This window comes from Scardinius erythrophthalmus, assembly GCF_964197995.2.
Source record: "Scardinius erythrophthalmus genome assembly, chromosome: 2".
In the NCBI taxonomy this organism is placed as follows: Eukaryota; Metazoa; Chordata; class Actinopteri; order Cypriniformes; family Leuciscidae; genus Scardinius; species Scardinius erythrophthalmus.
Genome location: NC_138222.1, coordinates 1460298 through 1485296, shown reverse-complemented (window position 1 = coordinate 1485296; position 24999 = coordinate 1460298). Strand labels below are relative to the sequence as shown.

General features: G+C 42.3%; 2 protein-coding genes across 3 annotated transcripts in view; one reads left to right on the top strand and one right to left on the bottom strand.

Moving 5' to 3' along the window:
- The first annotated feature begins 7910 nt into the window (after positions 1–7910).
- LOC308687056 (gamma-glutamyl hydrolase-like) lies at positions 7911–23674 on the top strand. The gene is made up of 9 exons (XM_081359281.1): positions 7911–8086; positions 8187–8295; positions 9787–9837; positions 10553–10637; positions 11863–12001; positions 12385–12491; positions 14016–14106; positions 21182–21316; positions 22107–23674. The coding sequence occupies exons 1-9, from the start codon at positions 7984–7986 to the stop codon at positions 22226–22228; spliced, it is 942 nt and encodes a 313-aa protein (XP_081215407.1). The 5' UTR covers positions 7911–7983; the 3' UTR covers positions 22229–23674.
- Positions 23496–24999, bottom strand: part of unm_hu7910 (un-named hu7910) — a 62312-nt gene continuing 60808 nt past the window's right edge. For both annotated transcript variants that reach the window (XM_081359279.1, XM_081359280.1), the window contains one exon: positions 23496–24454. In XM_081359279.1, the coding sequence (XP_081215405.1) occupies positions 24304–24454 (151 nt within the window). In that variant the 3' untranslated portion in view covers positions 23496–24303. The remainder of the gene's footprint in view (positions 24455–24999) is intronic.

Genomic DNA, 24999 nt, shown 5'->3' with positions numbered 1-24999 from the left:
ATTTACATTCTGAAACAACCTGTAAACTATCTCCTGAAATAAAAATGTCCTGCTTTGTATCAGACCTATGTCCTTTAGAAAAGAACATACAGACTGTTTTTGACACATTTAACGTCAGAAAATTCTGATTGAGCCAGGAAGGACTTTTTTGCAACCTCTTCTGCATTTTTACCATTTGTAAAGATAACTGTATCATCCGCTTACATTAGGATATTACATTGTTCACACACCTAATCTATCTTTCTAACTAATCTATCTATTTATCCTATCTAATTTATCTTTTTTCTAACTAATCCATCTTTCTTTCTTTCTAACTAATCCATCTTTCTTTCTTTCTAACGAATCCATCTTTCTTTCTTTCTTTCTTTCTTTCTTTCTTCTAACTAATCTTTCTTTTTCTTTTTTCTTTCTCTTTCTTTCTAACCATTTTTTCTTTCTCTCTTACTAATCTATCTTTCTTTCTAACTAATCAGTCTTTCTTTCTTTCATTCTAACTAATCTATTTTTCTTTCTTTTTAACTAATCCATCTTTCTTTCTTTCTTTCCTTCTTTCTTTCTTTCTTTCTTTCTTTTCCTTTTAACTAATTAATCTTTCTTTCTTTCTAACTAATCCATCTTTCTTTCTTTCTAACGAATCCATCTTTCTTTTTCCTAACTAACTAATCCATCTTTCTTTCTAACTAATCCATCTTTCTTTCTTTCTTTCTTTTTTCTAACTAATCTTTCTTTCTTTCTTTCTAATAAATTTTTCTTTCTCTCTTACTAATCTATCTTTCTTTCTAACTAATCAGTCTTTCTTTCTTTCATTCTAACTAATCTATTTTTCTTTTTAACTATCCTTTCTTTTTCTTCCTAACTAATCTTTTTTCTTTCTTTCTAACTAATCTTTCTTTCTAATATTTCTTTCTTTCTAACTAATCTTTCTTTCTTTTTCTTTCTAACTAATCTTTTTTCTTTCTTTCTAACTATTCTTTCTTTCTAACTAAATTATTAATCAAAATTTAAACTACTTTAAACTTTAAACTACTTAAAACTTCTAACTACTTTTAACTTCTTCAAACTTTCTGGTCCGGCTTTCTCAGGCCAACTTAAAGTTTGTCTCAACAAACTTTTTTTTTCTAGTTTAAATTAGTCTTTCTCAAACTTTCACATCATCATTACCTCATAAATGCGCTTAAATTCACAATATTTGTTTTTATCATGTTTTTAAGCAAGTGATTGGCTGATTGAGTTTGAGCGGTGTCATGTGACCTGAGCGCAGCGAGTGACTGGCTGATTGAGTTTGAGCGGTGTCATGTGACCTGAGCTCTCCGAGTGATTGGCTGATTGAGTTTGAGCGGTGTCATGTAACCGTGACGAGATCACACACACACACACAAACACACACAAATACACACACACGCACGCACATAAAAACACACACACACACACACACACACACACACACACACACACACACACACACACACACACACATTCATGCACACACATGCGCACATACATACACACATGCACACACCCAGACATATATGGGTAGTTGACGTGACGTGGCTTTTTCATCGTCACAGAAGATAAAAAAATTATTTATTTCACATTTTCATCATTTAGAATACTACAAATGGTTAAACATTTTCTTGTTTTACATGCATTTGTTGTTTTAATACCTGAGTTATTTTTTATTTTTTTACAACTTTGAGCCAAATCTCAAAATCGTCCTATGGTGTGATGATAGACAACATAATTTTATAAATATTAACTTTTATAAATAAAGAAAATAATGTTTAAACATCTTAATGAACACTCCTGGCATAATTGTGCAAGTGTCTATTTCACTATAAGTGGCCATCACTTTTCCTATACATACATTTATAAAAGTGCAGGAATTTCATAAAGTTTGTCACAGAAAAAAATGTCCTTTGGTGTTATGCAATAACCTGATATTAAGTTGGGCAATATCATGGACAACTAAATTTAGTTGAAAGACCCCATTCAAGGTCATGTGACTGAAGACCCCCATGAAGCCCATGATCAGTGCACATGGCAAGTATTTCTCTCAGAATTGTTCAAATATTTAACTATGTTTTCAGACCACTGAAGTTGTTAAGTTTTTTTGTACTTTAGTGTGACACCCCTAAAATTTTTTTTATTATTATTCAAATTTGTATTTTTAACAGCAGGACTATGTAATATTATGCAAATGTATCATGCCAATTGCTAATAAAGGTTCAGCTAGTATTAGCATGGTTATTAACTGCCACAAAAGCTCAAATGTCCTTTGGTGTGACAGGAAATGCCACAGGAAATGTCCTTTGGTGTGACACTTTGGCCTGTCACACTATAGGACACAGATGTCACACAATAGGACAAGATCTCCTTAAGATCAACCGACTGGAGCGGTTCAAACGGCGGGCCCTTGATTCTCCTAGCACCCTTCAAAAACCGCACCACCAATCATTTCTTCCCATTGATTGGCCAGCCACCAGAGCATGATGCTCTGCAATAGCTGCCACATATACTTTGAGCGTGGACGGGGAGCGGCCCGCGTCCAACAGCTCCTGCAGGAAGGAGAGTACCACAGATACCTCACATTAGAGTTCTCAACGGGCCTGAAAATTACAACCCGACCCGACCTGGCCCGTGGCTTTTAAAGCCCGGACCCGATGTAACCCGACACATTATCATGAATTATCTGCCCGAACTCGGCCCGAGGCCCGACGATAATTATTATTATTTTTTTTTCATACACGTATTATCATGACCAGCAGACGGGAATTCAAATCAACCTTTAATGTTCATGCCTTTTAACAATACAAACAATACAAACAACTTTCCAGAACTCTGATTTTCCCACTCCTGTAGTAGCGATGGTGAATTCACCGGCGGCAAGTTTACTTTTCACCAACTCCATCTTCTTCTCCAGGCTAAAGGCGTGCACGCAGCGGCGTCAGGTCTGCCCCCGCCCCTCTCCATGATGCATGTTACACGCAGCAGCCAGACTTTCTTTACGGTGAACAGCAGCGATGAGTAATAAATGTTTTTTTGTTTTGTTTTGTTTTTCACTAAGCAGAAAAGATTAAGCCCGAGGTCTGACCCTACCCGAGTCATTTGCGTATATTTTCGACCCGAACCCGGCCCGAGCCCGCGGGTCCCGTCGGGTTTGTCGGGCCGACCCGACCCGTTGAGAACTCTACCTTACATGACTCTGGGTTCACACAGTTTTTCGAGCACCAGCTGGAAAAACCTGACCATTTCAAAGCATATAGGGGCCGAGTAGACAGGGCCCTGGCTTCAGAGATAGTATTTAGGACCTTCCCAGGAAGGTCCCTGGGTACCCGTTTAGGGGCCATACATGGAGGGCCCATAAGTCGGGTCGAGGGTGCCATATCGTCTCTTTGGCCTGAGAGAGGAGGTCTTTCCTCATCGGAACAGGCCAAGGGACTGTGTCTGATAGCTGAAACAGCTCCGGAAACCACGGTCTGGATCTCCAGAGAGGGGCCACCAGCAGGACTGGGCACCCGCTCTCCCTTATCCGTTTGATGACTTGTGGAATCATCGAGACAGGGGGGAAAACGTAAAGGGGACGGTTGGGCCAGTGATGGGTCAACACATCCCTGCTTTTCGAGAAGAACATTTTGCAATGGGTGTTGGATCTCGAGGCAAAAAGGTCTATTTTGGCCTCTCCGAACACACTCCATATCAGACGGACCATCTGTGAGTTCAAGGCCCACTCGCCTAGGGGAGTGTTGCCCCGTGAGAGCATATCCGCGCCCAGATTCTGAACGCCCAGGATATGCATTGCCCTCAGACAGCTCAGATTGGTCTGTGCCCATATGAGGAGGTCTCTCGCCATGGCATACAGGTTGCCTGACAGGTTGTTGTCCGTGCGGACCAGGACATGGTGTCTTTTTAAGTTTGACAGGAATGCTTTCAGGGCCAAACCAACCGCTTTCATTTCCAGACAGTTGATATGTAAGCTCTGCTCCGTGCTCGACCAGAGGCCAGAGACAGGCTTGCCCTCGTGCAGAGCACCCAAACCTAGGTTGGATGTGTCTGTAAACACCACTTTCCTGCTGGAAACTACCCCCATGGTCACACCCTTGAGGTACCAGTCCTGAGCCCGCCAGGGAACCAGGGCTCTTAAACAACCGTGATTCACCATGATGCGCAGGCTGCCGGACTGCCATGCATGGGTTGGCACCCGGCGTTTCAGCCAGTGCTGCAGCGGGCGCATGCGCAGTAATCCCATACAGAGTACTGACGATGCTGCTGCCATGAGACTGAGAAGTTTCTGAAAACGCGCTCTGAACGAGGCTGCTAGCGTCTGCACTGAGAGCGCGCACTCTCATGAGCCGCACTGTCATCGCCACAGAGTCTAGAACTGTGCCAAGAAAGACTACGCTCTGGCTGGGGGTCAGTTCGCTCTTGGTAACATTGATTGTGAGACCCAGGCATTTCAAATGGCCGAGAATCAAATCTCTGTGAGCTATTAGCTCGGTTCTCGACTGTGCCAGCACCAGCCAGTCGTCGAGATAGTTCATCACGCGCACTCCCTGATGTCTCAGGGGAGAAAGCGCTGTATCCATGCACTTCGTGAATGTACGGGGTGCTAGGGACAGGCCGAAAGGCAGAACTGTGTATTGATAAGCTTGACCCTCGAAGGCGAATCTCAAGAATGGCCTGTGATGAGGGTTTATCTGAATATGAAAGTATGCGTCTTTCAGATCCATCGTGACAAACTAGTCCCCCGGGCGAATTTGCGCGAGGATGTGTTTGATAATCAACATTTTGAACAGCTGTCTCATGAGAGCTTTGTTCAAATGTCTCAATCTAGTATGGGTCTGAGACCGCCGTCTTTTTTCGGAATTAGAAAATAACGGCTGTAGAACCCAGAGTTTGTTTGTGTGGGGGGGATTAATTCTATCGCCCCTTTTGCTGACAAATTCTGTACTTCGGCGTGAAGCACGTGACCCACGTTGCTTCTCACTGAAGACTCGACAACCGCCTGAAACTTTGGGGGTCTGTGAGCGAATTGGAGCGAGTAGCCTCGCTTCATAATGTTTATGACCCAACTCGACACATCGGGGATGGCCTTGCCAGGCCCACACCCGTGTGGCCAGGGTTTGATACACAGTTTGGGATGGGCCATGTAACACAGGGGGACCTGATACCCTTACATTGTGATTTGTGCACATACTGAGTGTTGGACTGACTGTACAGACTTTTGTCTGGGGAAAAGTCAGTGTAACAACTGGGAGGGGGCCGCCTAGCGAAGGGGGACCGTGAACCCGTGTGTTGTGATTGTGAAACATACTCTTTTTGTGCTTTACGTGGGTCGCCGTGAAAAGGTGTTTGTTTGTAGAGGCGCGCGCAGTGCAGTGGGCCTGTTGACAATAATAAAATCTCCAGCCGCCTGAATTAGACAGGGAGCTGTGAGAAGTGTCATGGGATTTTGAGCAGTGACTATCTGTGGCGGCGCACGCTTCATAGCGGGCGCACTGACTGCAGTGATAGTGTGCGGCTTGTAACGGGCCTAATGACTGATTTGAGAACGTTCCCAGCTACCTGTGAGCGGGGGCTGTGGGGGAACATTTATTTCTCACTCTGTTTGAGCTGCTGTGAGAACAGCGATAGTTTGCAGCAGTGCACGGTTTAACGGGCCCCTAGACTGCAGTTATAGCTTTGTTAGAATCGTGATTCAACATGACTAGCTGGCCATTCTTCGTCCAATTGCACTCCTGCTGGGTTTAGATGAGCCCGACCAACCCCTTTCCCGGACGTTGCCAAAGAGGGTGAGTCACGCGGGGGAGCCCGGCGTGAATTTGTTCGCTTTGGTGAAAAGATTTAGTCCAGCCGAGAGGCGCGAGAGTCTCAGAATCCACCACTGACAGAGGGGCATTGACAGAGAAAAACTCTTATAATACTTAGAATGGCAGCTTGTTCTTGCAGTGAGAGAGAACGGTTTCAGCGTGGTTGATTCCAGGAATGAAAACCGCGCTGTTGTGTCTGAATAACGGAGAAGGTTCTGCGTGATGAACAGAATGTAAGGGAGTGGTAGCTCTCTTGTGTCGTAAAAAGAGCCGCGTGGACATCTGACCGCGCGCTTCTTCCGTCGTTGCTCAATGAAAGAAGGAAGCGGGCAAGCGCATGAGAGAGCATTTTCAGAGAAAACGCGCTTCTGTGTGACGTGGAAAACAGCGGGCGGGGTAGCTCTCTCGTGTCGTAAAGAGAGCTAGCCGCTCGAAACATCTACCCACGCGCTTCTTCCGTATCGGCTCGACGAGGGAAGAAACGGGGGGAGCGCGAGAGGCGGTTTGCCGTCCAACAGGAGAGCTAGCCGCGAGCGCATGATGTAATAAGCCTCATGCAGATGCATCCGCACGTGGCACACATCCGCCGGCAGAGAGTGCATTTTGCGTGGAGAACTCCCAGGCACGAAATGCAGCTCGCGTGTCCATCGGCCTCGTGCAGCTTACCTCCGCACGTGGCACAAGATGAACCAGGCATATTAGAAACACTAAATTGCTAGTAAAAGGATATGTATCGTCGTCGTCGCCGGATAGCCACAGGTGAGACGGCGTCAGGGGAAAACGGCAGAAAGGGCGTAGTCCGCTGAATAGATGCTCGCTCAGGCTGAAGGGCTTGTTCAACGGCGAAGCTCAGTAAAACAGTCAGAGACATGAAGTTGTCGCTGAAGGAGTGATATCTGCTATAATGGCGAATTCGGGGGGCTATTATAGGCTAAGGCCACGCCCCCTTGGGGAGCTCTGACGTGTGATGATGCTCATTGGTTACACGTCAGAGGCGCCGGCGCCATTGTGCAGCTGCAAATGCTTTTTACATAAAAGCTTCAGTAAATCGAGGAAAAGGAGTTTCCCCACTGCGTATAGCTACGCAATACGAAGTGACCGTTCGAAAGGGAACTTGCCATTTTGTGACATTTGGAGTTTATTTTCTACTCAGAATGACACATTCACTCACCAAAACGATCCATCAAATCTCACCGTTATTGTGTGTTATCTACCAAGTATTGTGTTCACATGCATAACTTCAGATATGAATATATGCTGTCTCACACAATATCTATTGTTTAATTTCCATGATGTTTCTAAGTAAAGCATATACTTTAAAAGTGTGATTATATTCAATATTTATCGTTTGAGTGAAATATTCCAAAGGAAACTTTAATTAAATTGATATTACTCAACATTATACAAGCCAAGTTAAATTACTGACTTTATTTGGTACTTTCACTTAACTTAGTTAAGTAGTTTACTTAATTCCATATGTGAAATTTACTTAAAAAATAGAAAAATTAAGTAAATTTGACTCATTGTTTTTTCAGTGACAGGAATTCACGCTTTATGAGAACTCAGAATAATTACAAATTTAACCATTTTGATTGTAAAGTTGTGATACAAAAAATAATTCCATTTTTAAACCAACTGTCAAAGAAAAGAGATTTATGTTTATACAGCAGGTCCTTATTATTCCACATCATAAGAGTGAGGTGTAGAATTGTGTTTAAAGATGAGGGACCCAACTAATTTGCCTATGGAGAAGAGATAATTTGATAGGATTTGCATTATGTTATAATTACAGGTTAATACGAGTTTTAAGTTTGGAAAAAAATAACATTAGTGGTCAGATTCCAGATGCGGGCTTATTAATAAAGTTATTTATCCAATGTATTGTAAAGGTGTTGTTTAAAGTGGTAAACAAGCTTTATAAAAATCCAGGAAAAACTTCCTCATGAGGAACAACTCCATCACAACAATTTTGCCATCAACACATAATTTCTCAGTTGTTGAAAGGGTAAAATGTAGTTTTTCAAGATTAAAGAAATATGCAGAACTGAGTTCTCCTTTTGGCACGCGCATTGCTAGAATAAAAACACGCATGACGTCACGAACGCGGAAACGAGCTGGAACTGTCTGTCACGTGAGGTCTCGCGAGGAAGCGCAACATTTCTCAGGTAAAGAAAACATGATCCACTTCTTCTACCTCGCGTGTCTTCTCACGTTTACCGATTCCGTGTTTTCTAAACGTTTCGGAGCACCAATAAAAACCAACGATAGACCAATAATCGGTGAGTTGAAAAGTTCTATTAAATACTGTGCATGAGAGTTTTAAACCACTGTAAGTTATTCTCTTTAAACTTGAACTTTAAACCTGTTGCCCTTGTCCAGGTGTTCTCGCGCAGGACGTGTTTAACGCGACGCCTCAGAGGAACGCGTATATCGCGGCGTCGTACGTCAAGTTCCTGGAGTCCGCGGGCGCGCGCGTGATTCCGGTGATGTGAGTTTTTGATTGATTGACTGATTGATTGATTGATTACTTTATTATCCCCATGGGGAACCAACAATGTACATATACATAAAAACACGTAGACACCCCCCATTACATTGAGAAAGTACACTAAAGCCAAGTGATTAAGTCATGTGAATTGCTTATAAACGAGGTTATATTTCTGATGTGAGATTATGAATGAAGAAACATATTTATTTACATACATTTTGTACATGTTTTAATAAAAGTTGATATAAAACATTTCATAAGTAGTATCATGTTACGTTGTTGTCACATAACCTCACCATGAAGCTTTTTAATTTAGAAAATGGTGTCATCATCACAAAAAAAAAAAAAAAAAACTATTTGTATAAAATATATGCCCAAATGTGGCTTTTATTCTTGGTATATAAAATAAAATTGCGACTAGGGCTGCACGATTTGGAGAAAATGTCATATTGCGATTATTGAGGTCAATATTGCAATATAGGCCTAATAAACAAATGGTTTCATAAGTCAGCTTGCTTGGTTCTCAGGGAAATTGCACAGATTAGTGATAATGCGGAAATGTGTGTTTCTCAACTCAATAACAAGTTTGCAGTAATGCAAAGATGTCAGATTTAATTTTGTAAAAAATATAATTTTAATTCGAAAACACTGCATTTAGTTGTCTTTGCTAGTTTGAGTTGAGAAACACACATTTCCGCATTATCACTAATCTGTACAATTTCCCTGAGAACCAAGCAAGCTGACTCATTATTATATCGCAATATTGACCTCAATAATCGCAATATGACATTATCCCCAAATCGTGCAGCCCCAGTCCTAAATCACATATTTCCCTAGTACTATATATAGGCAAAAACAGTGTGTCACAGTACTCATAAAAACCTACTAGTGAGATTCTGAAGTGTGTGTATGATGGGACTTTTGAAGGTGGCGACAAATTCAAACAAAGCATGTAAATGAGGTTACAGGTTTAGGTAACACATCCTAGACTGAGGGTCTGGCCAATCCTAATTCAATCAGCATAACAGTCTATTGCATTGCTAATCCAATCAACCTAATGATTCAACGTCTAGGGCTGGGGCTCCGAAAGCCATTTGCAGAACAAAAGGTGAGAGTATCAGGGATCTGACTCATTTAACTTATAATGGAAAAACAAATCTCTTGCTGGAACCTCAATAATCATCTGTAATCAGTCTACTAAACTTTCTCAGTTTATATACTATTGCAGTGGAAACCTAAAATTAAACATTTAATAAATTTGTAATACAACAATATTTCATAAAAACATACTTTTTAAATGACTGCTCAAGAGAGTGTGTGATTTGGGACGCAGCCGGTGTTGTTCCGGTCGTTTGCTGCAAATTATAAGGTTATTTCATTTGCGTTTTGGTCATAACCTGCACTAATGGCGACTGTATTGTAGTAGGCTATACTCTCAGTTACTGAATCAGCACTGAAGTTTCTCATGAAGTTTATTTTAATGTTCTGTAGGATCAATACGACTGAAGATGAGTACAAGAGGCTGTTTAAATCCATAAATGGGTGAGTAAATCTGTTATACTGTAAGTCTGTGTTAAAGACGTGATTACAGTGAGGAATCGGAGACTCTCTCCAGGGTTCGTACAGCGTGCTTAAAGTTCTTGAATTTGAGTTTTCCCTGGAAAAAACTCCTTGAAAACAGCCATATTTACAAAAAAGGTTCTTGAAAAGTGCTTGACTTATTTCAATACAATATATATGATTTTTTATTTTTTTTTTAACACAAATACAATCTTTTCAGGCAATATTAACACTGATAAACCCCCATCAGACGTGTTTTCGATACCAAGTACGCCAACATTATAATATAAAATATTATTTATTGAACAATAATAGGCATTATAAACTTTGTATTTAATATATATTATTAAATATGTTGTATTTTGGATACCTTATGTATGTAATTTGAGTTTACAAATTCCTAAAGATATTGTTTTATAAGTGCGATCTCTGATTGAGGTCCTTGAAAACCAAAAAAGTAGTGCTTGAAAAGTCCTTGAAAGTCCTGGAATTTCCTTTTACAGTTTCTGTACGAACGCTCTCTTTCATTCAATTCATTTCAATTCAATTCAGATGAGCTTTATTGGCATGAAATAGCACAATATTGGCAAAGCAACAGTCAGACATATATAAAAACATACAGATACATAAAAGGGGAAAACCTTTCCATATTAAACATAAATATATCACAATTAAAGTATATTTCCTCTCTCTCTAGAGTCCTGTTCCCTGGAGGCGGAGTCAGTTTACAATCATCCGGATATTCCAAAACCGCCACCATTTTCTACAGGCTCGCTCTCGAGGTGTGTGTCAGTCTTGCACTCTGTATATGCAATGCAAAATGTTGTGGTATTTTAATTTTTCATTGCAGTATCTAGCGATGCACGATATATAGGCTGAAAATATATTTTTATATTTATAATAAAAAATTATTTCCTTCAGCTGAGACACTTCGGATGCGCACTGTTCAACATGATGGTTTTGAATTGCTTGAAATATGATTGGAATCAAAAAAGGAAAACATGCGCAAGTGTGTCATGTCGGCTACATAAAATGATCATGAGAACATTATAATTGTGTGTTTGATACATGGATATTAATGGTGAGACTTTTGTTTTTCAGGCTTTAAAAAATTATACAAAAACTTTGAATTAGATTTCTCAGCCAATATATCAGTTATCGGCTTTCAAATTCAGGGCCCTATCTTGCTCCCGCGCACAGCGGACTCTTCCCTCCACAGACGCACGTCGGTAAATTAGGGAATGAACTTGCACTCCCGGGGGCGGTTCAGCGAAAAGAGGAGGCGTGTTCCGGCGCAAACGTTCCCTGGTGCTATTTTGCAGTTTCAGAAAACAATTCCTCCACTGACCAGGAGAAACCTCGTCTAAAGTCAGTGGCGCGTTATTCAGATGCTATTTTAAGGGCGCATATTTGGCCATAATGTAGCGTGAGCACAACACACACACACTTTGCTTCTCTCATCTACACAGAAGCAGCAAATTTTTAGAAAATCATACATTATTACAAGGAACAATATTACCACACGAGGGAAATCATTGTTGTGTCCATGAAGATGTGAAAAATAGGCATAAATCTAGCTTACACATTTACCCAAATGATCATACGCCTGTTTAACCGAAGCTAATCTGGGTGTGTTTCTCCGTCCCCAATGTCACTTCTCTGTGTTTTACGGCCCTGACGAGAGCGTCGGTCTCCTCGGCTGTGAACCGCTCCTGGCAAATCCGCCGTTATAATAGCAACCCGCCATGGAACAAGCACGGCTGCTCTTAAAGGGAATGTGAGATGATGCTCTGATTGGTTTATTTCATGTTACGCCCAAACCACACCTATGAGTAATGAAGCTCTTCAGACCAACACATTTTAGATTTGCGAGACCCGCCCACAAAGTTACTTGCGTTTCGCGTTTGATACTTGCATTTCAGATCGTTAAAATAGGGCCCATAAAGTATCGTATCGGCCAAAATTTTTATATCAGTGCATCCCTACAGTATCTCTGTGTGTTAACAGGCCAATTCAAAGAGGGATTATTTCCCAGTATGGGGAACCTGTTTAGGGTTCGAGATGCTCACACTGCTAACCAGCGGCAAGTCGCTCCTGTCCCACACAAACACTGATGGAGTCGCTCTGCCCCTGAACTTCACTGACGGTAAGAACACTGGATAAAGTTATGTAATGGTTAATGTTTATTATCAGTTTACTTCCAGTGATACATTTCACAAAAATGGATTACTTGTTACTCAATGACGTACTGTGAAGTTCCCTTTCGGGAATGGTCACTCGTATTGCGTCTGCTAGACACTATGGGAAAACTCCTTTTCTCGGGAATATTGAAGCGTTAGCGTTAGCACAGTGCAGAGCTGTATAGCGTGCTGATTAAGTAAGTGGTAGCGCTGCAGTGCGGCTAGTGTTAATTACTCAGAAAAGTGATGAATATTTTTTGTTTCCAAATAAGTGAGCTTATTAAGTCTTGATGTTATCATCATGATAAACGCATAAATAAAAGTGCTGGTTTCATCCGATGCGGTTTAGATGTGAGAGACGGTCGACTGTTCAGAGAGTTTCCAAAGGAGCTTCTGAAATCTCTGGCCACCGAAAGGCTCACAGTAAACTCTCATCAGTGGAGTATTACGACTGAGGTAACAATCATTACTCTTCACCATTCAACTGATAACCCTTCATCTCTGGCTTCTGATTAAAGGTGCAGTGTGTAATATTCAGGAGGATCTGTTGACAGAAATGCAATGTTATATTCATAACTATGTTTTCAGTGGTGTATAAAGACCTTACGTAATGAACCGTTGTGTGTTTATTAGCTTAGAATGAGGCATTTCTCTCCACACACACCGTCGGTCCGCTTACACCGACATGTTTCTACGGTGGCCCTGAGCGGACAAACGCATTTCCATATAGTGTAAACATTGAGCCTCCCGTTTAAATCACCATTTACAAAATCATTAGACGAACTCCTGTATAAAATCTAGTGATCATGGCATTTATTTTGGATGATTTACAATTGCTTCAGTTTGATAGCCTATTCGGTGGATAGCTGACTAGCCTATTTATGCTATTGACTGCTAGCTAGCTAGCTAAATGAAGTAGACTGTGATCTATCTAATTTGTTTGTCTATTGTATCTTTGGTGTTACACGATTTCTTCAAGGTAAGAAATTGTATAACACAAAAGATGCAATAGACAAAAACAAAACAAAAAAAAAACAGCCTTGACATCTGCATTTTTAAAGCCATCTCAAACATCATTTTCCTTTAACCCAAAAATATCAATAACTAATTTTTGCCCAAAAATAAAGTTACTGCCTTTTGTCTGTAGGGCAGAGATGTGTTTTGACTACTTTTTGTATGTTGTATAATTATATCTCTGTAGTGAATGTTGTCCTCCACCTGTTGGACATTAACAGAAAGGCAGTCATAACTAATAGATTACTATAGTATTATATTTTAGTTCGATAATGTTTAATTTAATATTTAGTATTTTTAGGGGATTTTATGGTACTAAATTATATTTTCGCTGTATTTATAATCCGTTTATTCACTTTTTGAGCATAGACCTGAAAATGTAATTTTTAACTTAAACTGTGGTAAATCTTGAATGCTTTAAAGCACAGACTGAAGTTTGATCTCTTTTCAAAGACGACACCTGGCACATTATTGCAAAAAGTTACAGAAGTTTGTTTATGAAAAATGCAAAAATACTATTTACATTTTTTTGTATGAAATATATATTTTCAAAACATGTTTTACTCTAAAACTGTGAGAAAATCAAAGCCATAAATCTTAAGAAGTTGCATTAAAAATGTGAGGCTGATCTCTCAGTAAATGAGCTTTCAGTGAGAGTGTGTTCGGCTGCAGTACCAAACGCTTCCACTAGAGGAAACTCGTCTCATTCGTTTATAATGCGCTCATGTCTGACCGCGAGGAGCACAAGAGTGACTGTAGTTTACAGACCATTTAACCTGTTCGAATCATGTCCATGAGTGATTTGTGTTCACATAACAAGTGCCAAAACCTTTAGCAAGTTTTGTATCATTCCGTCAAAAATGACCGATGAGCACCTCATTTAATTGTGTATGAACAGCGCCCCCTACTGTATAACAGTCAAACTATTTTTAATTTTTGCTGGATGAAGTGAAATGTTTATTTCAGAACTTCACGAAGAGTGAGAAACTGAAGAGCTTCTACAGGGTTTTGAGCACAAACTCAGACGGACAGAACGAGTTCGTGTCCACAATGGAAGGTGAGTGAAATAATAATAATAATAATAATCAGAGATATATTCTTCTCTTCACCAGTCAAAAGTTTGGGATCGGTTAGATTTTTAATCTTTTTAAAAGAAGTCCATGGAAGTAAAATAATGACAAATGTTTCTGAAACTAAAAAGCGTGTTGAATTGCAATACTTGAAAAAATATGCATTGCATTAACCCTGCTTGCATTTTAATGGGCTGAAATTCAGCTTTGATCACAGGAATAAATTACACTTTACTATATATATAGAAAACAGTTATTTTTAATTGTCATAATATTTAACAATTTTTTTTAATCCAATAAATGCAGCCAGGGGCGCAGATAGAACTTTTTAACTGGGGGGGACCAAGCTGTCAGCAAATGATTTAAACTCAATTCGTTATTTTTGTAATTTGGGCTTTAACTAGTGCTCAAGTAGTAACTTTGCATAATTTGGGCTAATGATTTGCATTAAAAAGCCATTGGGGGATTGTTATTTGAAATCATGGATAAACAACAATGACCAAAGGTAAACAAAAGCCTACCTGATCACCACTAGCAATGCATGATCAGACTGTTATTTGACTAGTATGCCAATCACCCACCAAAACTTCATGTCTTTAGCAAAGTATGTTTTTTTTAAACTATTGCTTATCTCAGCATACAAAGTCTATCATTATGAACAAAAAAGCAAAGAACCTATGTGCAAATAATAATAATACTAATTGTTTGGTTTTTGAAAAAACGAGGTGATTGTTTTTTGTCTCTTCATCGCCTTTATATGACATTTATACAGTCAATTTTTTTCAGTTCAGAAAATCACCGGCTCAGCTCAGAAATAGGGGCTGTTACCTGGCCACTTCATGCGTTTTCTGTGATGGGATAGCTATCCGATCGTGAAAAGACCAGGTGTAAATGCCCTCCGAAACGCATTCGAGACAGATTTGAATCCGATCGCTCAAACCACTTCAGGAGGTCCGCATCCCAGACGAAACTGAACAAGTGTAAATGCATCTGGTTGTTGAAACCATATATGTAAATTTTACTCCTTCAAAAAATGCTAAAAAATAAACGTGTGAGAGCGTGTTATAGGCTAGGCTATATGTAATGTTATAGCCAGTTCCCTTTCGAACGGTCACTTCGTATTGCGTAGCTATACGCAGTGGGGAAACTCCTTTTCCTCGATTTACTGAAGCTTTTATGTAAAACGCATTTGCAGCTGCACAGCTAGCACACTGAGCGTCTGGCTCGCTCATAGGCTGTGCTGCAGCAACTGCTTAAACCAATGGCGCGGCCGCTTCTGACAGGCTACCAATGAGCATCATTGCACGTCAGAGCTCCCAAAGGGGGCGTGGCCTTAGTCTATATCAGAGCCCCGAATTCGCCATTATAGCAGATATCACTCCTTCAGCGACAACTTCATGTCTCTGACTGTTTTACTGAGCTTCGCCGTTGAACAAGCCCTTCAGCCTGAGCGAGCATCTATTTCAGCGGACTACGCCCTTTCTGCCGTTTTCCCCTGACGCCGTCTCACCTGTGGCTATCCGGCGACGACGACGATACATATCCTTTTACTAGCAAATTAATGTTTCTCTTATGCCTGGTTCATCTTGTGCCACGTGCGGAGGTAAGCTGCACGAGGCCGATGGACACGCGAGCTGCATTTCGTGCCTGGGAGTTCTCCACGCAAAATGCACTCTCTGCCGGCGGATGTGTGCCACGTGCGGATGCATCTGCATGAGGCTTATTACATCATGCGCTCGCGGCTAGCTCTCCTTTTGGACTGCAAACCGCCTCTTGCGCTCCCCCCGTTTCTTCCCTCGTCAAGCCTCGACGGAAGAAGCGCGTGGGTAGATGTTTCGAGCGGCTAGCTCTCTTTACGACACAAGAGAGCTACCCCGCCCTCTGTTTTGCACGTCACACAGAAGCGAGTTTTCTCTGAAAATGCTCTCTCGTGCAGCAGCAACGGAAGAAGCGCGCGGTCAGATGTCCACGCGGCTATCTCTCTTTACGACACGAGAGCTACCGCTCCCTTACATTCTGTTCATCACGCAGAACCTTCTCCGTGATTCAGACACAACAGCGCGGTTTTCATGCCTGGAATCAACCACGCTGAAAACGTTTCTCTCTCACTGCAAGAACAAGCTGCCATTCTAAGTATTATAAGAGTTTTTCTCTGTCAATCCCCATCTGTCAGTGGTGGATTCTGAGACACTCGCGCCTCTCGGCTGGACTAACTCCTTTCACCAAAGCGAACGAGTTCACGTCGGCTCCGCCCCCGCGTGACTCACCCTCGTTGGCAACGTCCGGGAAAGGGGTTGGTCCCTTTGAAATGCCTGGGTCTCACACAGAGAACAACGTTGCTCAACGTTGACCCCGCCCCCATCTAAACCCAGCAGGAGTGCAATTGGAAGAAGAATGGCCAGCTAGTCATGTTGAATCACGATTCTAACAAAGATATAACTGCAGTCTAGGGGCCCGGTAAACCGTGCACCGCTGCAAACTATCGCTGTTCTCACAGCAGCTAAAACAGAGTGAGAAATAAATGTTCCCCCACAGCCCCCGCTCACAGGTAGCTGGGAACATTCTCAAATCAGTCATTAGGCCCGTTACAAGCCGCACACTATCACTGCAGTCAGCGCGCCCGCTATGAAGCGTGCGCCGCCACAGATAGTCACTGCTCAAAATCCCATGACACTTCTCACAGCTCCCTGTCTAATTCAGGCGGCTGGAGATTTTATTATTGTCAACAGGCCCACTGCACTGCGTGCGCCTCTACAAACAAACGCCTTTTCACGGCGACCCACGTAAAGCACAAAAAGAGTATGTTTCACAATCACAACACACGGGTTCACGGTCCCCCTTCGCTAGGCGGCCCCCTCCCAGTTGTTACACTGACTTTTCCCCAGACAAAAGCCTGTACAGTCAGTCCAACACTCAGTATGTGCACAAATCACAATGTAAGGGTATCAGGTCCCCCTGTGTTACATGGCCCATCCCAAACTGTGTATCAAACCCTAGCCACACGGGCATGGGCCTGGCAAGCCATCCCCGCTGTGTTGAGTTGGGTCATAAACATTATAAAGCGAGGCTTCTCGCTCCAATTCGCTCACAGACCCCCAAAGTTTCAGGCGGTTGTCGAGTCTTCAGTGCGAAGCAACGTGGGTCACGTGCTTCACGCCGAAGTACAGAATTTGTCAGCAAAAGGGGCGATAAAATTAATCCCCCCCTCGCAAACACACTCGGGGTTCTACAGCCGTTATTTTCTAATTCTGAAAAAAGACGGCGGTCTCAGACCCATACTAGATTTGAGACATTTGAACAAAGCTCTCATGAGACAGCCGTTCAAAATGTTGACTATCAAACACATCCTCGCGCAAATTCGCCCGGGGGACTGGTTTGTAACAATGGATCTGAAAGACGCATACTTTCATATTCAGATAAACCCTCATCACAGGCCATTCTTGAGATTCGCCTTCGAGGGTCAAGCTTATCAGTACACGGTTCTGCCTTTCGGCCTGTCCCTAGCACCCCGTACATTCACGAAGTGCATGGATGCAGCGCTCTCTCCCCTGAGACATCAGGGAGTGCGCGTGTTGAACTATCTCGACAACTGGCTGGTGCTAGCGCAATCGAGAGCAGAGCTAATAGCTCAAAGGGATTTGATTCTTGGCCATTTGAAATGCCTGGGTCTCACAATCAATGTCACCAAGAGCAAACTGACACCCAACCAGACAGTAGTTTTTCTGGGCACAGTTTTAGACTCAGTGGAGATGACAGCGCGGCTCACACGAGAGCGCGCGCTCTCAGTACAGACGCTAGCAGCCTCGTTCAGAGCGCACACCCCTGAGAAAATTTCAGAAACTTCTCAGTCTCATGGCAGCAGCATCGTCAGTACTCTGTATGGGATTACTGCGCATGCGCCCGCTGCAGCACTGGCTGAAATGCCGTGTGCCAACCCATGCATGGCAGTCCGGCAGCCTGCGCATCATGGTGAATCACGGTTGTTTAAGAGCCCTGATTCCCTGGCGAGCTCAGGACTGGTACCTCAAGTGTGTGACCATGGGAGTAGTTTCCAGAAGGAAAGTGGTGTTTACAGACGCATCCAACCTAGGTTGGGGTGCTCTGCACGAGGGCAAGCCTGTCTCCGGCCTCTGGTCGAGCACGGAGCAGAGCTTACACATCAACTGTCTGGAAATGAAAGTGGTTGGTTTGGCCCTGAAAGCGTTACTAACAAACCTAAAAGGCCACCATGTCCTGGTCCGCACGGACAACATGTCAGTGGTGGCCTATATAAATCGCCAAGGTGGCATCAGGTCAGGCAGCCTGTATGCCCTGGCGAGAGACCTCCTTATATGGGCACAGAACAATCTGCGCTCTTTGAGAGCAATGCATATCCCGGGCGTTCAGAATCTGGGCGCGGATATGCTCTCACGGGGCAACACTCCCCTAGGCGAGTGGTCCCCGAACTCTCAGACGGTTCGTCTGATATGGAGTGTATTCGGAGAGGCCAAAATAGACCTTTTTGCCTCGAGATCCAACACTCATTGCAAAATGTTCTTCTCGAAGAACAGGGATGCGTTGACCCATCATTGGCCCAATCGCCCCCTCTATGCTTTTCCCCCTGTCTCGATGATTCCACAAGTCAAAAAAAGGGTCAGGGAGAGCGGGTGCCCAGTCCTGCTGGTGGCCCCTCTCTGGAGATCCAGACCGTGGTTTCCGGAGCTGATTCAGCTATGAGACACAGTCCCTTGGCCTGTTCCAATGAGGAAAGACATTCTCTCTCAGGCGAAAGGAACGATATGGCATCCGCGACCCGATTTATGGGCCCTCCATGTGTGGCCCTAAACGGGTACCCGGGGACCTTCCAGGGAAGGTCCTAAACACTATCTCTGAAGCCAGGGCCCCGTCTACTAGGCGCCTATATGCTTTGAAATGGTCAGTTTTTTCCAGCTGGTGCTCGAAAAACTGTATGGACCCAGAGTCATGTGAGGTAGCTGTGATATTATCCTTCCTGCAGGAGCTGTTGGATGCGGCCCGCTCCCCATCCACGCTCAGTGTATGTGGCAGCTATTGCAGCGCATCATGCCCTGATAGCTGGCCAGTCGATAGGAAGGGATGATTTGGTGGTGCGTTTTTTGAAGGGTGCTAGGAGGATTAACCCCTCCAGAACCCCTTCTGTGCCCCTCTGGGACCTCTCCAGGGTCCTGGGGGCCTTAAAGGGCCCACCATTTGAACCGCTCCAGCGGTTGATTTGAAACCTCTCGCTAAAGACTGCTCTCCTGCTGGTACTGGCATCTATCAAGCGAGTAGGAGATCTGCAGGCGCTCTCGTGAGCCCTTCATGTTTGGAGTTTGGTCCAGGTGACGCTAAGGTCATCCTCAAACCCAGGCATGGTTATGTGCCTAAAGTGCTTTCAACGCCGTTCAAAGCACAGGTCATTACGTTATTAGCCCTTCCCCCCCCTCTGCCGAGGACGGGGAGGTTAATCTTCTCTGCCCTGTCAGAGCACTGAGAATCTATCTGGAGCGTTCTCCGTCTTTCAGGCAGTCAGAACAGCTATTTGTCTGCTTTGGTGGCCGATCCAAAGGCGATCCAGTTCGCCGAGCAAAGGCTGTCTAGATGGATTGTGGATGCTATATCTATGGCTTACACCTCGATGGGTCAGGTTTGCCCCATAGGTATTAAAGCCCATTCGACTTGAGGCATGGCTTCGTCGTGGGCTTGGTCATCTGGTTTTCTTATTCAGGATATTTGTGATGCGGCCGGCTGGTCCTTGCCTTCCACATTTACGAAATTTTATAATATGGAAGTACCTTCTCTACAAGTGAAGGTGCTTTCGGTATGATGAAGGCCCGGTAGTGCCCGGTCTTCTCTACAGTGTACTGTGCATAATCATTCACAACATATAAAACCCGCTTGCTGGTTATTTTTTAATATGCTAAATAGCCCCGACGGGGTCTGGGTTCATTAGTATATTGGGTTGGTATTGTTACTGACACATATATTTTATAAGGCCCGACAGTGTCGGGTCTAATATATATATATATATATAATGGTTCGGACTTGTGTTGGGCTCAGGGGTCCTGAGTTCAGTGGCAACCAGTTACTTTTAGTGCGGCGTTTTGCATGGCGTCCCCACTGCGTATAGCTACGCAATACGAAGTGACCGTTCGAAAGGGAACTACTCGGTTACTATCGTAACCTCTGTTCCCTGAGATAGGGAACGAGTATTGCGTAGCCGGCCGCACTATAGTAACCAGGTGAGTTGTCGCTTCAGTCGTGGAACCTGCTATAATGGCGAATTCAGGGCTCTGATATAGACTAAGGCCACGCCCCCTTTGGGAGCTCTGACGTGCAATGATGCTCATTGGTAGCCTGTCAGAGGCGCCTGCGCCATTGGTTTAAGCAGTTGCTGCAGCACAGCCTATGAGTGAGCCAGACGCTCAGTGTGCTAGCTGTGCAGCTGCATATGCGTTTTACATAAAAGCTTCAGTAAATCGAGGAAAAGGAGTTTCCCCACTGCGTATAGCTACGCAATACTCGTTCCCTATCTCAGGGAACTGAGGTTACGATAGTAACCGAGTAGATATGGCGACGCTACTGGAACAGCATCGCCGCAGACGAGAAGCTGAACATATTCATCAAGCAAACTATCGCAAATCAAAGTGAAAGTAAGTCACAGACGCGGGACCAAGCGCGGGAATTGAAGATCGGATTTAAATCCGTTTTGCAAAAACACGTTTATGTAGGCTAAAGTGTATACACATAATGTATAGCGAAAACAGTGATTAATCCCCTGTTTTACCGATTTTTGTCGCGTTTCGTAGGGATAGTGAGGGCGGGGGACGGATCGGGTCACTATGAATCTGGGGGGGTCATGTCCCCCCCGTCCCCAGTGCCATCTGCACGCCTGAATGCAGCCCTCATGAGCAGAAGAGACTTTTCTTTAAAAAAACATTAAAAATCGTACAGATCCCCAAACGTTTGACTTGTAGTGTGTGTCGTGTGTGTTTTCTGCGCCTTTATAGAATATATAGCAGATATGATGTTGTTTTCACAACCGTCTCTTGTGTGTTTTCACAGCGTATGATTTCCCCATCTACGCGACTCAATGGCATCCGGAGAAAAATGCGTTTGAGTGGAGACGTCAGTATATCCCGCACTCGGCCCGAGCCGCTGAGACCGGCTTCTACTCCGCACACTTCTTCATCAGCGAGGGTATCACACTCAATCTGTGTCTCTACAACACACACTTCTTCATCAGCGAGGGTATCACACTCAGTCTGTGTCTCTACAACACACACTTCTTCATCAGCGAGGGTATCACACTCAGTCTGTGTCTCTACAACACACACTTCTTCATCAGCGAGGGTATCACACTCAGTCTGTGTCTCTACAACACACACTTCTTCATCAGCGAGGGTATCACACTCAGTCTGTGTCTCTACAACACACACTTCTTCATCAGCGAGGGTATCACACTCAATCTGTGTCTCTACAACACACACTTCTTCATCAGCGAGGGTATCACACTCAGTCTGCGTTTACTCGCTGCGTATTATATTCATTTACCGTTTGCTTCCTTTAAAGGAACACTCCACCGTTTCCTAGGCTGATTATTGAGGGCTTGGGACTATATTAGAGGACTATATTATATGTCAAAGTTTTTACAGAGGGGATTTTGAGTTTCTCTTTTTATCACCATAAATCAGAAAATATTGTTAACAGCCAAAAATAAATACATTTTCACCTCATTTTTAGGAATAAAATGTTGTATAAAATCAGGAAAATTACATATGAACAAACTCCTGTGTAAAAACCTTCAGAATATAGATCAGAATAAAACTGTAATGTTCGGTGTGTGTCATGCAGTTTAAAGTGTATTTTGGATGTTTTCTGTCCACTAGTCTGAAAAACACGTTATGAGAAGCAACAAAATCTCAATATTGACAGTTTTGCCTCGTCTAATGAATGAACACATTATGAATAATAACTTTCTGTTTTACAGCGAGGAAGAGTTCCCACCGTTTCCCCAGTGAGACGGAGGAGAGGAAAGCCTTGATCTACAACTATAAACCGGAGTACACTGGAAAACTCAATGCCTTTGAACAGATCTATTACTTTGAATAGGGAATTCTGCATTCATTTCATTATTATTTACAGTTTTTTACAATCACTTTGCTACTATTTTCAGAACCTTGATGTCATTTTTCAAAACTCTAGACACAAAACTCAAAACGGTTATCACTTGTAACACAGGCTGTCTAATGTTCAAAACACTGCATTGTGCATTCACATCTTTAAAGAAATATTGCACTTGCACAATCATTGGTTCAAAAAACTAATTTACTGTGAAATACCGTTGAGACATAACTATAGATCACCCACACACAAGCAACCGATAGTTTCACTGTGTCATTGCTCGTACAATCATTAAATATTGTAGAACAAAATAGGTGATACAGGTTTCATTATGGCACTGCATGTACAGTAAATACATCTCTGTAAAAGCACTGCAGTAGTAGAGAGAATACGACAGACACAGTGGAAGCATTGAACAAAGTTTGTAATATATTGATGCAAAACACTACAGTACAATCACAGCATAGGTTTATTTGAATCAAAGCAAAAATAATTAGCTATGAAATAGAAAAGAAAAGACTGTAAAACATCAAATGCAGTGTTCCTCAACTTGCTTGCTTGTACTGTAAGAAACAGAACAGGAGTGATGATCTATACAGTGCAGTGCTGTCAATACTGTAAATAGTCTGAAGAGGTGGTACAGTATTTGGGACCATAGACACAGTGTCTGATGAAGCATTATGATCAAATATTATAGGCTACATCCATGGATATTGTAGTCTAATTGGTTCATGCTCCACGCTAATTGGTGACAATGAATCTCGTTATCTTGAAACTCTCATGATTTACAGTAAACATGAAAGATTGTTTGTCTGTTTCCATACAACTATGCATTCAGAGTAATGCAACAGTAACTTATCATTTTGAGCAGTTGTATCAGTTGATAGTTAGATCAATGTAAGGAAATGAATAGACACTCATTTGAAATGTAATGTGTGAATTGCGTTTTGAAATAGTAGTACTTTGATGTTAAGTTGTGTCATATTGAACAGGTGATTTTTGTTGAATGAACAAATGATCTAAGTTTTATGTGTATTGTATCCAAGCAATTGAGAAAAGGGTTAGAGTTTTGAAAAATGTGCATTTTGATCATTGGTTGTGAGTTTTGTGTCTAGAGTTGTGAAAAATGACATCAAGGTTCTGAAAATAGTAACAAAGTGATTGTAAAAAACTGTAATTTAATTTAATTTACAAATTGAAACTGCACAACTGTGATGTGAAGATGATCAATCAAACTGAATTATAATGGAGAGGATGTTTTTTCAGAATTTAATAATTCACAATCAACACAAACAACAAACATTTGCCAAGTAAACAAACATGTACATAAACAAAACAAAAAATCATGTAGAATCTGTAGTGTTAATAAAACATGTGCTCTGATGAAAACATTTCCAGAAAAATAAAGAAATGCATTATGCAAAATACAATGTCATATTCACTTCTTTTGACTCATTCTTGACCCTAATAGTTTCTACGGTTGGAAAAGGCACGAAGTGATGATGTTTTTATCTCTTAATGATCATTTATGTATTCATATTCACACATACACAAACTTTGACCCACAACATACAGTGCAATGCTCAATCATATCTATAACTTTATAAAAAAGTGACTTAAGTCTCAGTTTTTCTGTTAGAAACAGCAAAAGCAACTTTCTCATATTCTGATCTCTTAATTCTCCCATAACTGAGTGTAAATTAACCATTCAATCTCACATGATCTATAAATCTGTCTTTAATATTACTGTTGAGCCCTAAAAAACACATCCTTCTGAAACATGATTTCAAATCATATTTGCTTTACAAAATTAAGATCTTGGATATTAGGTGATTATGTTCTCATGTTACGCACAACTCAAAACAATATGATTCATAGAACTTATACATTCACACTGCCTTGGAAGTCTGTGGTTTATGAAAACTGCAGAGAGCGCTGTGATTGGCTGTTGACCTGCTCTTCGAGGTCTGTGATTGGCTGTTATCCTCTATATGGGTGAGAGAGTCTGTCTCTGTGATTGGCTGTTGACCTGCTCTTCGAGGTCTGTGATTGGCTGTTATCCTCTATATGGGTGAGAGAGTCTGCCTCTGTGATTGGCTGAGCTCGGGGTGCCAAACATCCACGATGAAGATGAGTCTGAATGTTTCTGCCTCCTGCCAGACTTCATGCTCGAACGAGTCGTCAAATATTAATACTTTTCCTTCTTCCCACTCCCTGAAACACGATCAACAGTCACTGAATACATTGAGTCATCCCACACATTAATTCCTAAAAAAAAAACTATCCAAGTTGCATCCACTTGCCAATTTTTATTCACATTTGCTGCTTGGTAAGTGTTCATTTAGCCTGTCAATAGTAGGCCCTGAAAAAAGGGTTTGTGAAGCTTTGAAACCTTTGCTTCGAACTGCCAAAGTCAGGTGACCCTAGTGTAGGGAGAAACAAAGCATTTCAGAGCTTTGAATCAGTTGATTCGCTAAATGATTCACTTGATGGAAGCCCCACTCACTGGTGACCCCTGCTGGTCAGAACAGTGTAAATGCAGCAAAACATGATCTTTTGACTGAGTTTTCGCTGCATTTGCATTGTTCTGACCAGCAGGGGTCCAAACAGTGAATCATGTAGCGAATCAACTGATTCACAGCTATGAAACGCTTCGATTCTCCCAACACAAGCTGAAACATTTGAAAACTCCAGTATTGTAATGAATGCAGTGTTGATGAGTGTGTAAAGCTGACCTGGTCTGGTGTGTACAGTGTTAA

Bases quoted from the DNA above. Each gene is read 5' to 3' on its own strand.
- LOC308687056 (XM_081359281.1), top strand. From the start codon at position 7,984: ATGATCCACTTCTTCTACCTCGCGTGTCTTCTCACGTTTACCGATTCC. The intron at 14,107-21,181 runs GTGAGTGAAATA...GTGTTTTCACAG, and splicing joins GTTCGTGTCCACAATGGAAG to CGTATGATTTCCCCATCTAC. The intron at 21,317-22,106 runs GTATCACACTCA...TCTGTTTTACAG, and splicing joins ACACTTCTTCATCAGCGAGG to CGAGGAAGAGTTCCCACCGT.